General features: G+C 35.5%; 1 protein-coding gene across 1 annotated transcript in view; it reads right to left on the bottom strand.

Annotated features, from left to right (window-relative positions):
• The window catches only part of LOC145663541 (uridine diphosphate glucose pyrophosphatase NUDT14-like), a 67,881-nt gene extending 50,515 nt beyond the window's left edge, over nucleotides 1–17,366 (bottom strand). Inside the window, exon 1 of the mRNA XM_081729650.1 lies at nucleotides 17,104–17,366. Within this exon, the coding sequence (XP_081585776.1) occupies nucleotides 17,104–17,146 (43 nt within the window). The 5' untranslated portion in view covers nucleotides 17,147–17,366. The remainder of the gene's footprint in view (nucleotides 1–17,103) is intronic.
• Nucleotides 17,367–17,621: the final 255 nt, after the last annotated feature.

Here is a 17,621-nt window from a genome sequence, read left to right as displayed (position 1 = left end):
TTATTATTATTATTATTATTATTATTATTATTATTATTATTATTATTATTATTATTATTATTATTATTATTATCAGTGTGCGAATTAGATAATCTATATTGGGGGGGATAAAATTAGGCCAACAGGACATAAAGTCTGAAGGTTCAAATTACAAAATGAGCCTCCATATATATATATATATATATATATATATATATATATATATATATATATATATGTGTGTGTGTGTGTGTGTGTGTGTGTGTATGTGACATTTGTGTCTTGTAATAAATAAAGAGATTTATTAATTTAATAAATCTACCGACAATAACTGGTAATAACTATATATTGTCTGACATATACACACCCCACCAAACCTTTCTTGACGTGTTTAAATGTTGTACTCACTCTTGTCCCCGTAGCTCTTTAAGGTTTATTTAATTAGTAATTCGGCCCGAGCGATAGCTGATCACAAGCATATGTTAATTTTTCCACTCATATTACATCTTCCACTTTGCGTTATTACATACAGGTAGCAAAAATAATAATAATAAAAAAACATTATTATGAAAACCACTAAAATTATCAGTTAAACCGGGCATACTTTAAAAAAAAAAAGAAAAGAAAAGAAAATCTAGATATTAGCCTATCAAACAAGAAATGGATTGTTGCTGGTCCCGATTTCTGACATCAAGGTCAAATCGAAGGCCAAATATTTAAAATCTTTCAATTCAAATTTCGAGCTTGTGCTCCTACTCCAGGCTAAAGCTGCGCTCTTCACGACTTTTTTTCTTCCAAATATCGATTCCGTGATGGGGCTCAGGAAGTCAACACTTACAATTACTTTACTGCTAAGTTGAAGATGAGTATCACTATGGGCTATGTTATTCAAATAAAGCTTTTCAGACATTATTAGCGTGGACAGCATACTGTACAGCGAAAAGAAAGATGGAAAAATGAAGGGTTAACTTAAAAAAAAAAAAAAAAAAAACACTCCAGTTGAAATGCTTATACAGACACGGACAATGACACGGAGAACCAGTCGTATTAACAAATGCTGAAACAAATCTTCAATTATGCGCTTATTCACCTAAAAATCACCTTCACTAACATGTCTGCTCACTAGGAGCGTATCCACAGCGTGTACGTTAACATATACTTACAACAGAATACCTATATCCAGTGTTGCCAATTTGGGGAAAAAGTCGCTAAATCTAGGGAATTCGCATTCCAGAATAGCGACAGAAAATAATTTTTCCGATTAGCGACTTTTTTGGTGATTTTGGAATGACGATTTGGCGACTTATTTACAAATCTAGTGACTTTTGTACTGCGGACAACTCATCATAAAATAAGTACTATTAGCTCGAATCAGTTCAGATATATGTTTATTTCCTTTTGCTTATTTGAATCAGTGCAGATGTTGACGAGCTGGAAAAGTACATAACATTTATCTCTATTTTCCCGCTTTGATTGCTGTTATCTCTTACCTTCTAACGGGGACCAACTCCAGCTTTTAATGTCCTTTAGTTTACAGAGCTTCCGTTTAGAAGCACAAATATTTCATTAACGATAGTAAACAGATTATCTGTAGAAGCGTGAGTAGAAGTGAAGTAAGATTTTTCCTAGACCTTGAATATTGTTCGTTTTTCTAAACTTATATATATATATATATATATATATATATATATATATATATATATATATATATATATATATATATATATATATATATATATATAAGAGGCAAGACTCCACGAAAATTATAGCGACTTTTCACCCAAAATTGGAGTCATTTCATCTCCTATTTGGCGACTTTTTGTATCAGCTTGTTGGCAACACTGCTTATATCTCAGACTTTGAGTACAGTTTCAAAAGTTCATTTCCGTAAACTGTAAAAGGCAGTGATTACTATGCTAATTATCACAAATTAAATGCAACTTTTGAGTTGCATACACACAAACTACTAGGGAATGAAGACCATGTGCTAATAAAGAGTATACTGGAAAATGAAATAACATGTTATAACAAAAATTAAAATAAGATGATAATCGATACAAATGTAGAGGATGAATATGACATGTCCGAACTTCGTTAAGTATGGTGGAAGAAGCTATTTGTTTACTTCTTCTTGGCTAACCGCTAAGAACATTTATAAATCCACATGTGGCTTTGTTATACGCAATTAGTACATTCAAATTCACGAACGATGACGAACCAAAGGGTACGAAGGTACAGTTGCAAGTAACAACCGTAGTCATAATAATATAGTTCAACTAAACAACTTGAAAATAGTGGGTAATTAGATGATAAGTAGAAATGACCAAAACTGAATAGTTTACATCGATCATTCCGAAGAAATTTGGAGTTATACTGAGCATAGTTTGGCGGGGAAAGCGAGCATCCCCGGTGGGGATACTTCACATGGCTTCTTTGGGGGGGAACAAAATGCGATTGAGGGGGAAAATCCCCCTCATCCCCCCCGGTAATTCGCACCCTGATTATTATTATTATTATTATTATTATTATACGCGCACTTTTAAACTTGTGTTTCGTAACTTTAAAATTAGAGGTATGTATTGTGAATTTACTGAAGTTTTGAAGTTTTTAAAATAGTGAAGAGGGATAATTGCCATTAACTTAAACACATGTAGCTTGTATCTTTCGGTACTAATAAAAGAAAAAGTGAGATGCATCTTTTCTATTTATGAGAGGCAGATGTTCTGTATATGTGACTGGACACAAAAGAAGCAAAGATTCGCACGATTTGTTCTTGGAGGTCAATGGCCAGAACACTACCCTCATAAAAGGGTGGTGAAGGAAGATGTGAATAAGAAAAAGCACGTACAGGAATTCAGGAAATGGTTGTACGCATTTGTTTACCCTGTCTGTTTTGGTAAAACCATTAGCTATATCGGCTCCTTTCATCAGTGGGAAGCTTTAGTAATTCCGGAAAATTCTCAAGGTTAAAGCTCAATTGTCATTTATTGGCACCTGACTGCATGTCAAAAGGTAGCGGAGGTTTTGAGATATGAATTCCCTCAAGATTTTTTCAAAGCATCTTTTGCTCCGAGGGAAACACTTCTAGTTCATTAACAAGAGGTAGTTAACTACAATATTAGAGGCCGTTTAGGCCCTTTTTAGACGTTATGATAAATCATCAAGGGTGGAGATTTTTTTATCATATGCAAGAGAGATATTTTCTATTCACACACGGCGATATCGCTCGGAGATATTCCTCACAGAGGTCAATAGAGTCTGACATCTTTCGGAGGTTATGTGAACTATTTCAGAAAAATACAGGGCCACGATGTTTGCTTGTGGTGTGTGTGTGTGCGTTTCTACCTGCCACTTGTGAAAGGACAATTCCTGTTTCTTGGTAATTTGTGTTCCCGCCGTAGTAAAATAAAGAGCTTGAAATGGAAAAGAACTATTATGCGGCTTTTGCAATTATCATGTCCGTAGCAATGATATAATTGTGTTTATGTTTAAAAAAGAAAAGAAATATAGAACGGTGTTGCCTATTTAGACACTTAAGAATCGTTAATAGTAAGCTGAAAGACGAGTGTCATTTTATTACTGGGGTTTTTAATTCATTTTTTGTATTTGTGTCCACAGAATATATCTAAATTAAAAGATAAAATATACATTCTTGTCCCAAGTATTTAAACATACAACACCCCCCCATATATATATATATATATATATATATATATATATATATATATATATATACCTTGTATACTAATCCGTAACTACGCAACTTCTCGTTAAATCTTTTAGGATTCATGGTATCTTTGCGTAAATGTTGTCTTTGACCGCTTATTTAGGTTCTATAACAGGTATTTAGGCCGGCTTTTTTATTGGTAAAAAAAAAATGATGCATTTTGGAATCAGATGGTCATCTTGGTGGCGCCAAGTGGGGACAGAGGGAAGTGACTTATCCTTGAGGAAATTTCAAAACTTTTTCAAGCCTTTAGTTTCTAACATACCAGATTGAAACTTTGCACACGGATTGTGTGCACCTTTGAGTAGGCCTATTTCTCAATTCTTTAGATCCATGTGTACTCGGGCCCGAGGCTGAGGGTCGCAACTATTCCGAGGGGGCGATTTTTTCAGAAAAAATTCTGATTTTTACCAATTTTTCCGCTTTAGGTGTACGATACGCACATGTGAGTCATACCGTTGGAAAGGGCTTGTTATATTGAAGAAAATAGTGTTTGAAACATGACTCTAGGCCAAATAGTAACGACGCAGTAAATTTTTATAATATGATTGAGTTGATTTTGAGTTTAATGTCCTGTTCAGCAGTGATGCTATGTGAGACGTGGACCTACTGATTAACGTGGAATCCAAACCACATGAGCTCCCACTAGAAATCGAACCCGGGTCTCCCACGCCAAAGGCGCGTACGCTAACCGGTTAGTTATACGTGCGTGTGTGGCCTAAATTCAGACTTTCAAAAAAAATTTCATCCCTTTGTTTTCAAGATACAAGATTGAAATTTAGCACACGCATTGTGTACGTAATACGTATTTTCAAGAAATTTTCAGATCCCTACGTGAACCCAGGGCCGGGCCAGAGTCAGTGTCGGATGTAGAAGGTAAAAAATCGGGGAGCCAGCCAGACCCCAGACTATGATAGGTATATCATGACTTTACTATAAACTTTCAAAAATATATAAATAATAAATTATTTTTTGACTCAAAAAACTGGGGTCCTAGGCAGGGCATGATTTAGGGAGGTGCAAAAGTGCACGTGCACCCCCCGCGTTGTTGTAAATATATCGGCCGCGGTGGCTCAGTGGTAGAGCGTTCACCTCTGGTGCATGGGTTCCTGGTTCAAACCCTGCTCCCGCCAAGTGAACTTTGTGGTGGACAAACACCGTGTACGTGGGTTTCCTTCCACTTTCTTCATTCCACCATTTCATTCATTTCTCATTCTCACCGTCTCCTTTAGCCTAACCGTTATAACCGTGGGGCTGAAAACTAAAAAAATTCATTTCATTTCGTTGTAAATGTACACTACCTAAAGTAAGAAGCTAGCAGAGAGCTTTGCAAAATAAATAGTTTAAGTCAATTTTCTGAAGGTTGAAGGAAAAGAATTCATCGAAATCAGACACTTAGCATTTCCAAAGGAATTTCTCATTCACATCACAGATAAAGCATTTAAAAAAACTCAAATTTAATTCAAATGTACTGGTAGTTATTGGTGCACCCCCTCAGAGAATCCTAGATCTAGGTCCCCCGGGCTAGAGCCGCCACTGGCCAAAGTGGTGAAGTGTTTCGGGGGGATCCTTTAAAAAAACCGGTTTTTCCCGAATTTTCCGGTCCAGGTGTATGATACGGACATGTGAGTGGTATCGTTGGAAAGGGTTTGTTATACTGAAGAAAATGGCGTTTAAACCATGACTCTAGGCCAAATAGTAACGATGCAGTAAATTATATATATAATGTAAATTTTGCAGGATTTAAATTTAGCACACGTATTGTGTACATAACTACGTATTTTCATAAAAAATTCATATCCCTACGTGAACCCAGGCTCGAACTAGAGGGATGCAAAAATTTCGAAAAATCGAAAAATCTCCCAGTTTTCCTCGATTTTCCAGTTTCTGGTGTATAATACGGACAAAGGAGTAGTACAGTTGAAAAGGATGTTCTATTCTGAACAAAATGAGATATAAACCATGATCCTATGATAAATGATCCCATGATCTTAACATATTTCAAATTCTATCGAATATCAAATTCATGGTGTATATTTCAAGGTGAAGTTTCCCCATCTATTCAATAAACTTGTATTTCAGCTCATAGAGTCAAATATTTTTGCTAACTTCATATACCCTGCATTTCATTGCAGTTTATTTTATTATAAACCATTACTTAATTCTACATATTATAGAATTGTTCATAATATTTGTCAAATTACCTCCGACATTTTCAACTATAAATGTATTTTTTTTTTATTTCTTTATATAACGAAATGTAATGCCATAGTGACATTTTGCTCTCTTTCGTTACGAGCTAAAGGTGACTATTTTATTTCTAAACGAAAAATAAAATTAGTTATATTTAGTTCCAGAATTAAAGATGATGGAAACCAATGAGCTGACCACACACAAAACAACTTAAATCCATCTTCTTGACCATAGCTAATTAAGGACTACAATTGAAGAGCATTCAATTTATTTTTGAGCTGTAAACATATTCGTAGTTTTTATTAATACTAAAATCTAGAACAGTTTTACGCTTGTAAAATTCTATTTCATTTTGTTCGCTTGACAATAAATATATAAATACTTGCAGAATATCGAATCACATCTTAAACTGTAACTATATTTTCCTGTTTACTGGAGTCCTGTCTGATCAATGAAAAAATAAAAATAAAAAAAAAGTGGGACCCAATGAGCTACGGAATAAGATACACAAGTCACCTACTATATATATATATATACAGGGCCGGATTTAGGGGGTGCAAGGGTAAACGTGCACCCCATTCCGTTGTAAATATACACTACCTAAAGTGAGAAGCTAGCAGAGAGTTTTGCAAAATCAATAGTTTAAGTCAATTTTCTGAAGATTGAAGGAAAAGAATTCGAGAGCAGACACTTAGCATTTCCAAAGGAATTCCTCATTCACATCACAGATGCCTAAAGGCATTTAAAAAACTCAAATTTAATTCAAATGTACTGGTAGTTATTAGTGTACCCCCCTCAGAGATTCCTGGATCGGGCCCTATATATATCCGGGCCAGAGGTGGACAAAAAATCTAAAAACACTTCACACAGGACACGTAAGTTTGGCCCTCCACTGTACAACATGTGTTCCGGTTGCCGATCGTTCTTTTGTTTTCAATGTGTCATGTGGACCTTCCTCTTCCGTTAGCAGTAACAAGTTCACCTGTGAGTGTCGTGGTGTGAAAGTGGTGCGGTAAAATGGGCGACCTGACAGACTTCCAAAGAGGCATGATCGTTGGTGCCCGTCTGGTTGGAGCTACTGTCAGATAGGGACCGGAGAGCATTAAAAAGGATTGTAGCAGCTAAAAAAGAATACCACTGCAATGAAAATTACGTCTGAACTCAATTCCGGCCTATAGAACCTGGTTTCATCGAAAACAGAGCCCGACGGGAACTTCATAAAATGAAAATTCATGGCAGGGCCGCTATCGCCAATCCCCTAGTCACAGCAGTAAATGTGAAGAGGCGTATCCAGTGGTGCAAGGACCACAAGGCGTGAACTTATGAGCAGTGGAAACACGTAATGTGGTCCGATGAATCGACCTTCACCTTGTTTCCAACAACCAGTCGTGTTTACGTATGGAGAACACCGTCGCAGGCCTAGGATACAGACTGTCTGCTCCCAACTGTAAAGCATGGGGGTGATTCTGTTACAGTATGGACAGTGATATCGTGGTTTTCTGCAGGTCCCATCATAGCCCTGCATGGAATGATGAATACTAAGGAGTATGAGGCCATTTTGGGGAACCAGGTTCTACCCATTGCCCAAATATTGTTCCCTGGTGGTACAAAATTCCACACACCACGATTCAGGAGCTCTATACGTCCATTCCACGTCGGATCCAATCTGTTTTGGACGGAAAAAGAGGCCGCACACCATACTAGGTATGATTTTAACACTTTTGTAAACGTTTTAGATTTTTGTCCAATCTCCCTATATATATATATATATATATATATATATATATATATATATATATATATATATATATATATATATATATATATCGGGTGAAGCATTTAAAATTGTTTTTGGGAATATCTTGAAAACTGCAAATCGGATTTTAAAAAAGTTGCAACAAAAGTTGTTCACCTCGAAGGGGAACATCCAAAGATACCACACGCGACCCCCTGCCCCCACCACCCGGGGGAGGGAGGGGCAACTTTGAAATCTTAAATAGGAACTCCCATTTTTATCGCATATTCTGATTCTCCGTGAAAAAATACGTAACTTCTGTATTGAACATTTTTTCGTTACGTGATAGATGGCGCTGTAATCGACAAAAACAAACATAGTACAAACGAATGACCTAGTTATTGTTTCAATTTTCTAAAGTCGGGGCTATCTTGCCAGAGTATTAATATTCAAAGTCTAGTTTGGATTTTAGTCATATTTTCGGTTTACCATTTTTCCATTGCTTACTTGTATTTATTTTATTCGTGTTTATTTTCCTTTGCAATTAGTATAAATTAGTTAACTTTATTGTATTTTTTCCTTTCATTAATTATTTCATAATACAATTATATTATTACTGGTGAGCTTATGTCCGCGACCCATACCTTATATATATATATATATAGGCGCGGATCCAAGGAGGGGGCTATAGCCCCCCCTTCTTGACGCTCAGGTATACACTGGATTAAAGGGCTTCAATCCTGCTTTACACAGGATAAAACGGCAAACTATGGTTTAACCCCTCCCTTGATCATATCCTGGATCCGCCAGTATTGATATATATATATATATATATATATATATATATATATATATATATATATTGTATACCTTTCGAGTCGTCGTCTGGAGACATAAATTGCACTATGTAGCAACGTCGCAAATAAAGAACCATAGATTTAGATGTATCAATCTATCAAATAGTTATATCGATTCTTTTCCAGATGGCAACTAAAGTCGATATTGATTGATAATGGCATCACTTATTAGTGAAGCAATCGATTTAACGCTTTGTTGTATTCGTAGAGTAATGCTAATGGCTTAAAGTTACTCTGCGACGTTGCCACATAGTAAAATTTTGATTCCCCATAGAGCCTGAAGGAGGCCCCGGAGGGCATTTCATCATACATTTTCGCTTTATTGTGACCTGCAGAAGAGTGCTCTGTGGTCCGTAGGCACCATTTTTAGAACACCCATAGTTTATATTATAATAATCTTAAGTGTTCTTGGAAGAAGATAAACCTTTCTAGCCTAATGGTTACTATTGGTTAAAGAGCTCGCCTTTGGTTAAAATATTTAATCTGACATTGTAAATTAAAATACAATTTATATAGAAGTGAAATAAGTATGAAGCATATATATATATATATATATATATATATATATATATATATATATATATATATATATATATATATATATATATATATATATATATATATTCAAAATTCGAAATTCTAGTTATGAAGTATCTTTATACGATTTCTGAATTCGGAATTGAATTGAGTTGAGTTGATTTTGGGTTTTACGTCCCGTTCAGCAATAACAGGAGGTAAGCACTAAAACGCTTGATTGACAAACCAGAGTAAGAACTGAAAAATAAAACAATATTGAATAGGTCTACAACAAGGGTGGCTAACCTTTCTTAAGTTTGAGCGCTACTTTTCATTTCTGAAATCACTAGCGATCTACTGATTAAAATATAGACTAATAATGAGGACGTAATGGACAGTAAAAAAAAAAAAAAAAGGAAATACGATTCATAAAATTAAGATTATTTAAATATTTAAAAAACTAATTAATTCATTTTGATTTTCTCAGAAACGTTCATTTGTTATCAGAAACTAGCAATCAGTCCATCGAGATTGGTATGCTTGATTGATACAAACAGTAAGACAGACCAACGTGGGCTACCTCTCACAATTACTTATAGACTAGTAGACCATGGTTGATGTGTCCATCTCTGGTCCCCAGTAAATTTATGTGGAAGTATTATTGCAAATACTGTATTTAATTTTAGGTTTATAATGACTTGTTTCGAAGATATGGACAAAGGTTTCAATCAAGGACGTGCCGCTTCTGATGTATGCGGTCTAGGTTTCAATTCTCGGTGCTAGTCGGTTTTATCTCATTTTAAACTATGGATCTATCTTTGCTTTAGCCGAGGTTAAATTTCATAAATCAAAGCAAACCAAATCGAACGGCCAATTTGTTGTAGTTTTCGTAGTTTGGAAAACTATTCGCATTTCATGAACAGAAAATGGGGAAAAGATATTTATTTCCTTTTTGTCAACAGAACAGATCACAGGACGACAGGTATAAGCAAATTCTTAGCAAAACCTGTTTTTTCCGCTTTCCTTCCAAGAAGCTGGCAGCCAAGAAGGGTTGGAAGCGGTGACCTATTCATTCCTTTGTTTCTCTACGGGGGGCTATACCTGGCTTGCATGCGATAAGTTGAACATGTCGAACTTATCGCATCGTATCATATGCAGGAGAGATATCATGAGATAAACTAATTTAGATGTGATGATTTCTGAAATTTATCTCTACCCTTGATGATTTATCATAACGTCTAAACGGCCTCTTAGACGTTATGATAAATCATCAAGGGTAGAGATAAATTTCAGAAATCATCATGTCTAAATTAGTTTATCTCATGATATCTCTCCTGCATATGATACGATGCGATAAGTTCGACATGTTCAACTTATCGCATGCAAGCCAGGTATAGCCCCCCGTAGAGAAACAAAGGAATGAATAGGTCACCGCTTCCAACCCTTCTTGGCTGCCAGCTTCTTGGAAGGAAAGCGGGAAATATCTGGTTAAAAACAGGTTTTGTTAAGAATTTGTTTATACCTGTCGTCCAGTGGTTTGTTCTGTTGACAAAAAGGAAAGAAATATCTTTTCCCCAGTTTCTCTTCATGGAACGCGAGGAGCCTTCCAAACTACGAAAGCTACAACAAATTAATCGGTTCAATTTGGTTTGCTTTGATATCTGAAGTTTAACCTCGCCTAAAGCAAGGGTAGATCCATAGTTTAAAATGAGATAAAACCGACTAGCACCGGGAATTGAAACCTGGACCACATACATAAGAAGCGACGCGTCCTTGATTGAAACCCTTTTCATGTCTTCGAAACAAGTCATTATAACCGACCAGAGATGGCCAACACATCAACCATAGTCTCTACTAGCCTACCGGCAATCGTGAGAGGTAGCCCGCGGTGGTCTGTGTCACACTATCTGTATCAATCAGTCTCGATGGACTGTTTTCTAGTTTCTGATAACAAATGAACGTTTCTGAGAAAATAAAAATGAATTAATTAGGTTTTTAAAAAATATTTAATTAATTTTATTGTTCGTATTTACTTCTTCTTTACTGTCCATCACGTCCTCATTATTAATCTATATTTTGATTAGTGGATCACTAGAGATTTCAGAAATGAGAAGTAGCCCTCAAACCTAAGAAAGCCTAGCCACCCCTGTTGTAAACCTATTCAATATTGTTTTATTTTCAGTTCTTACTCTGGTTTGCCAATCAAGCGCTTTAGTGCTTATCTCATGTTATTATAATCAATTTCGAATTCCAAAATTGTATATAAATACTTCATAATTAAAATTTCGAATTTTGAATGTATTCTATAGTTATTTCATACTTACTTTACTTCTATATAAATTGTAATAATTTAAAATATCGTATTAAAATATTTGAACTAAAAGTCGCCGCGTTAACCATTATGTTAGTCGAGTTAATCTTCCCCCTAGAACTTCTAAGATTATATGTAATAACATTATATATATATATATATATATATATATATATATATATATATATATATATATATATATATATATCTTGTACAATGATTAAATGTACGTATACAATAAATTAGAAATTTTATAATGTAAAATTCAATTAAATAGCAGTGTACTTGTAATTATAAACCCAGCATTATATCCAACTGACATTTCATCCTCTGTCAAGATGTCCACTGGCCACTTTCTCCATTAGTTTGGTCTGAAATATTTCCTGCTCTTTTGACCACTCTCAATAATATGTTCTGTTATTTTCTGTGTAAATGATAAGAAGTGACCTAGAAGAGGCCCTGATACCGTATGGTATGATGAAATTAAGAAGCACTGAGGAATGATTTGAAAGAGTGTTACCCAAGGGGGAATGTTCTGGAGAAATGTTGAAAGATCTTTATCAAGCATTGGATTGACTGACAACGCTTGCAAATAATAGTTATCATGATTTTATATAATATTTTTGATTCCCCAGATAATACAGATAATTCAAATTAAACAGAGTTGTTAGATTAATTTTCCATCTAGTATAAAATAACTTATGAATAAAAATCTATTGCCATTGCTTATAGCCTACGTAATTTGCAAATATAGTACAGTGCAGTGTCTTCTAAACGCTCCCCCCCCCCCAAAGTTGTAGAATTCCTCCAAAGATTTTTGAAAATACCTGCAACAAAAGTTAAAAAGTCATGAATATCCTCTAGAGTGTTAGATTCTCCTCAAAATTAACAAACTTAGACAAAACACTGCTGATGGTTATTTTACAACTTTATCTCACAACGCTTGAAGAGCTTTACATAGTTCCTAGTTCATAGAAATGAATAGTCATAGTTCATTTCTATGCTAAAAGTTAATGTTCTAATTTGCAGTTATTCATTGAGAAACTAATACTGCAAAATTCTAAACTTCGGAAATGAAAAATCAAGCAAAATGTTTTGTTTTAAATATATTATATCTATATCTATCTACATTATAACTAACAGCATTATTAATCTAATTAATGCGCTTATCGTAGTTCCAGTACTCGGTTGCAGGGGCGTAAATAAGGGCCCCGCGGACCCTGCATTGTGGGGGCCCCACACCATCAGGGAGCTCAAAATTGTGAAGTGGGACGTAGAGAAGGGGTCCCACTCCACGCTGTCTGCGGGAGAGCCCCAAGCTTTTAGTTACGCCACTGTTCGGTTGTGCCATTTGTTTGTATGGCTGGAGAAATCAAATTTATGTCAAGATAAATTTGACTTCCAGTCCTGGTTTCGGAGAGTCGCTTGAATAATCAATCACATTGAAATTAAGATCAATGTACTAAATACTATGAGGTCAATTCGGAAAAGGACTGCCGTTTGATATCAATGGCATACACTCGCAGATACAAAATGTTTATTATACACATGGGAAAAATATCTCATTACATTACTTTTCAACATATTCACCATTCAAATTGAGGCACTTGTCATAACGATTTATAAGGTTTGAATTTCTTCTTTAAAAAAAAAAAAAGTGACACAACGTTCTTTCACAGCGTGAAGCTTAGGGTTATTACCATATATATAGTAAATGACTTGTGTGTCTTATTCCGTAGCTCATTGGATGCGTACAAAATTCCCATTCCCGCGACCCGTGTTCGAGTCTTCGTTTCACTACTTTCTTTATTTTTATTTTTCATCAATCAGATAGGACTCCAGTAAAGAGGAAAATATTGTTACAGTAGAAGGTGTGGTTCGATATTCTGCTAGTATTTATTTATATATTTATTGTCAAGCGAACAAAATGAAGTAGAATTTTACAAGCGTAAAGCTGTTCTAGATTTTACTATTAATAAAAACTATGAATAAGTTTACAGCTCAAAAATAAATTGAATGCTCTTCAATTGTAGTCCATAATTAGCTATGGTCAAGAAGATGGATTTGAGTTGTTTTGTGTGTGGTCAGCACATTGGCTTCCATCATCTTTAATTCTGGAACTAAATATAACTAATTTTATTTTTCGTTTAGAAATAAGTCACCTTTAGCTCTTAACGAAACAAAGAGCATAGTGCAAAATGTCACTATGACATTACATTTCGTTATATAAAGAAATGAAAAAAAAAATACATTTACACTTGAAAATGTCGAAAATAATTTGACAAATATTATGAGCAATTCTATAATAGAATTAAGCAATGGTTTATAATGAAATAAACTGCAATTAAATGCAGGGTATATGAAGTTAGCAAAAATATTTGCCTCTATATGCTGAAATACAAATTTCTTGAATAGATAGGGAAACTTCACTTTAAAATATACATCATGAATTTGATTCTCGATAGAATCTGAAATATGTAAAGATCATGGGATCAGTTATCATAGGATCATGGTTTATACCTCATTTTCTTCAGAGTAAAGCATCCTTTCCAACGGTACCACTCCTTTGTCCGTATTATATACCAGAAACTGGAAAATCGAAAAAAACCGGGAGATTTTACGATTTTTCGAAATTTTTGCGTCCCTCTGATCCGAGCCTGGGTTCACGTAGGGATATGATTTTTTTAAAAAAAGAAAATACGAGTTGTGCACACAATACGTGTGCAAAATTTAAATTATATATATAATTTACTGCATCGTTACTATTTGGCCTAGAGTCATGGTCCAAACGCCATTTTCTTCAGTATAACGAACCCTTTCCAACGGTACCACTCACATGTCCATATCATACACCTGAACCGGTAAATTCGAGAAAACCCGGATTTTTTAAAAGAATCCCCCCCCAAACACTTCACCACTTTGGCCAGTGGCGGATCTAGCCCGGGGCCGGGGGACCTAGATCCAGGATTCTCTTAGGGGGTGCACCAATAACTACCAGTACATTTGAATTAAATTTGAGTTTTTTAAAAATACTTTAGGCATCTGTGATGTGAATGAGAAATTCATTTGGAAATGCTAAGTGTCTGGTCTCGATGAATTCTTTTCCTTCGAGCTTCAGAAAATTGACTTAAACTATTTATTTTGCAAAACTCACTGCCAGCTTCTTACTTTAGGTAGTGTATATTTACAACGAAATGAAATGACATTTTTGAGTTTTAAGTCCCACGGTTATGCCGGTTAGGCTAAAGGAGACGGTGAGAATGAGAAATGAATAAAATAGTGGAATGAAGAAAGTGGGTGGAAAACCTACGCACACGGTGTTTGTCCACCACAAAGTTCACTTGGCGAAAGCAGGGTTTGAACCCGAAACCCCATGCAGTAGAGGTGAACACTCTACCACTGAGCCACCGCGGCCGATATATTTACAACGAAGCGGGGGTGCACGTGCACCTTTGCAGCCCCCTAAATCCAGCCCTGCCTAGGACCCCAGTTTTTTGAGTGAAAAAAAATTTATTATTTATATATGTTTAAAAGTTTATAGTAACCTATCATAGTCTGGGGTCTGGCTGGCTCCCCGTTTTTTTTACTTTCTACATCCGACACTGACTCTGGCCCGGCCCTGGGTTCATGTAGGGATCTGAAAACTTCTTGCAACAATGAGTGTGCAAAATTTCAATCTTGTATCTTGAAAACCAAGGGATGAATTTTTTTTTTTAAATCTGAATTAAGGCCACACACACACATGTAGCTAACCGGTTAACATACTTGCCTTTGGCGTGGGAGACCCGGGTTCGATTCCCGATGGGAGCTCATGTGGTTTGGATTCCACGTTAATCAGTAGGTCCACGTCTCACATAGCCTCGCCGCTGAACAGGACATTAAACTCAAAATCAACTCAACTCATATTATAAAAATTTACTGCGTCGTAACTAATGGGCCTAGAGTCATGTTTCAAACACTATTTTCTTCAATATAACAAGCCCTTTCCAACAGTATGACTCACATGTGCGTATCGTATACCTAAAGAAGAAAAATTGGGAAAATCGGAAATTTTTCTTTAAAAAAAAAAAAAATAGCCTTCTAGGAATAGTTGCGACCCTCAGGCTCGGGCCCGAGTACACATAGGGATTTCAAAAAATTGAGAAATACTCAAAGGTGCACACAATCCGTATGCAAGGTTTCAATCTAGTATGTTGGAAACTAAAGGTTTGAAAAAGTTTTGAAATTTCCTTAAGGATAAGTCACTTCCCTCCGTCCCCACTTGGCATCACCAAGTTGACCATCTGGTTCCAGAATGCATCTGGGGTGTTCTTGACTTAACCAATTAAAAAAAAAAAAAAAAAAAGCCGGCCTAAATACCTGTTATAGAACCTAAATAAGTGGTCAAAGATAACACTTACGCCATGGTATCTAAAGATACCATGAATCCTAAAAGGTTTAACGAAAAGTTGCGTAGTTATGGATGTTTATACAAGGTATATATATTATGTGTGTGTGTGTGTTTAAATATTTGGGGCAAGAACGTATATTTTATCTTTTAATTTAGTGTCTAAATAGGTAACACCGTTCTATATTTCTTTTCTTTTTTAAACAAACACAATTATATCATTGTCACGGACGTGATAATTGCAAAAGCCGCATATCGTTCTTTTCCATTTCAAGCTCTTTATTTTACTACGGCGGGAACACAATACGAAGAAACAGGAATTGTCCTTTCACGAGTGACAGGTAGAAACGCGCACACACACACACACCACAACCAAACATCGTGGCCCTGTTTTCTTTCTGAAATAGTTCGCATAACCTCCGAAAGATGTCAGAATCTATTGACCTCTGCGAGAGATATCTCCGAGCGATATCGCCGTGTGTGAATAGAAAATATCTCTCTTGCATATGATAAAAAAATCTCTACCCCTGATGATTTATCATCAAATCTAAATGCCGCCTTAGAATGTGCATATCTGCCAAAAAGAATAAAGCAAATACGTGTAGAATGAACCACCATTCAGTAACAACTGAAAAGAAGTCATATAAAATGCACATGAATTTCTCAATTTATAACTTAGCTTTTCTTGTTTTCAATCTGAATAACTCAGTGTGCTATGATATCAATTTCAATAAACTGCGTACCTACACTTCTATTTCATGGTTGTTTGTGTTATTGTGTTTTCAATCCGAATAATCCAATGTACCAGACTAGTTTTCAGGAAGAGAAAGTTATGCATATATATTAAACATACTATCAAGAGCGCCGATCCTGGGGGAGCCGAGGGGCCCTGGCCCCCCAAAGCTCTTGTGGCTCCTATTTTATTTATGAGTATACAATATTTGGTATAATTTGAGTGCAATTTGTCTTAAAATCTTCATACATATATCTTCTGCATCTGAATGCCCCCCCTCCAAATTTACAGAGAAATCGGCGCTCTTGCATACTATAGTAATATTTTCTAGTACTGTATATATTTATGATTACTCTATATAAATTATTTATAAGTAGCTGTCGTGCCACTGCTTATTAAAATTTTACAGTCAAGTAATACTAGAAATCCTATTCTAAAAATACACAAATCACACTCATTTTCTGTAAGTTGGCCACCTGTCTAAGTTGGCCACTTTTCGATGGAACCGATGGTGGCCAACATAGACAGGTTTCACTGTATAAACAAGCAAGATGCGACGTACACTCCTCGTTTCGGCGGAAAAAAGAAAAAAAAAAAGACGGATAACACTAAACAAAATATGCATTCCGATATGGTTATTTAAATTCATATAAATTAGTACTCACCCTCAATAAACAGAAAACCTGATTTTCCGTTTCCCTTCTGCATTCACCACTTTTTCGTAATGAATCGTGGCGGTCTGGTTACGGCTTAAAACCTCTCTATAAGTCCTCACCACGTTTTTCAACTGCCGCCACAACTTATCTTCATTAACCCTTTTTAAAAATTTATATGCTTTCAATATCTTTTGTTTTTTCTCCCCCCTAATATCGTTCTCTTCCAAATATTTTTTAAAATTTTCGACAATAACTCGTTGTTGACAATTAAATGCACCATTCTCGCTACTCTTCACTTCATAAGTAATTCATAACTTCAATATTTTTTCTCTTGTAGGAACTGCAAGGTCGACAGGAGAATCATGAAGTCAGTATTTATTTTCTTGCTGGCATAAACAATACTTTCAATCGCACGAGCTAATGAACTTATATTTAAACAGTATGGACTGTCAATAGCAAAATTTAAGCCTATTATTAATTACGAAGCCACAGAATTCTTACCATATCGTCTGCACCTTGATTTTTCA

This window comes from Thermobia domestica, chromosome 11 (assembly GCF_964235325.1).
Source record: "Thermobia domestica chromosome 11, izTheDome1.hap1.1, whole genome shotgun sequence".
Classification (NCBI taxonomy): Eukaryota; Metazoa; Arthropoda; class Insecta; order Zygentoma; family Lepismatidae; genus Thermobia; species Thermobia domestica.
Note: the sequence above shows the minus strand (reverse complement) of the source record. Positions and strands in the feature narration are given on the sequence as shown.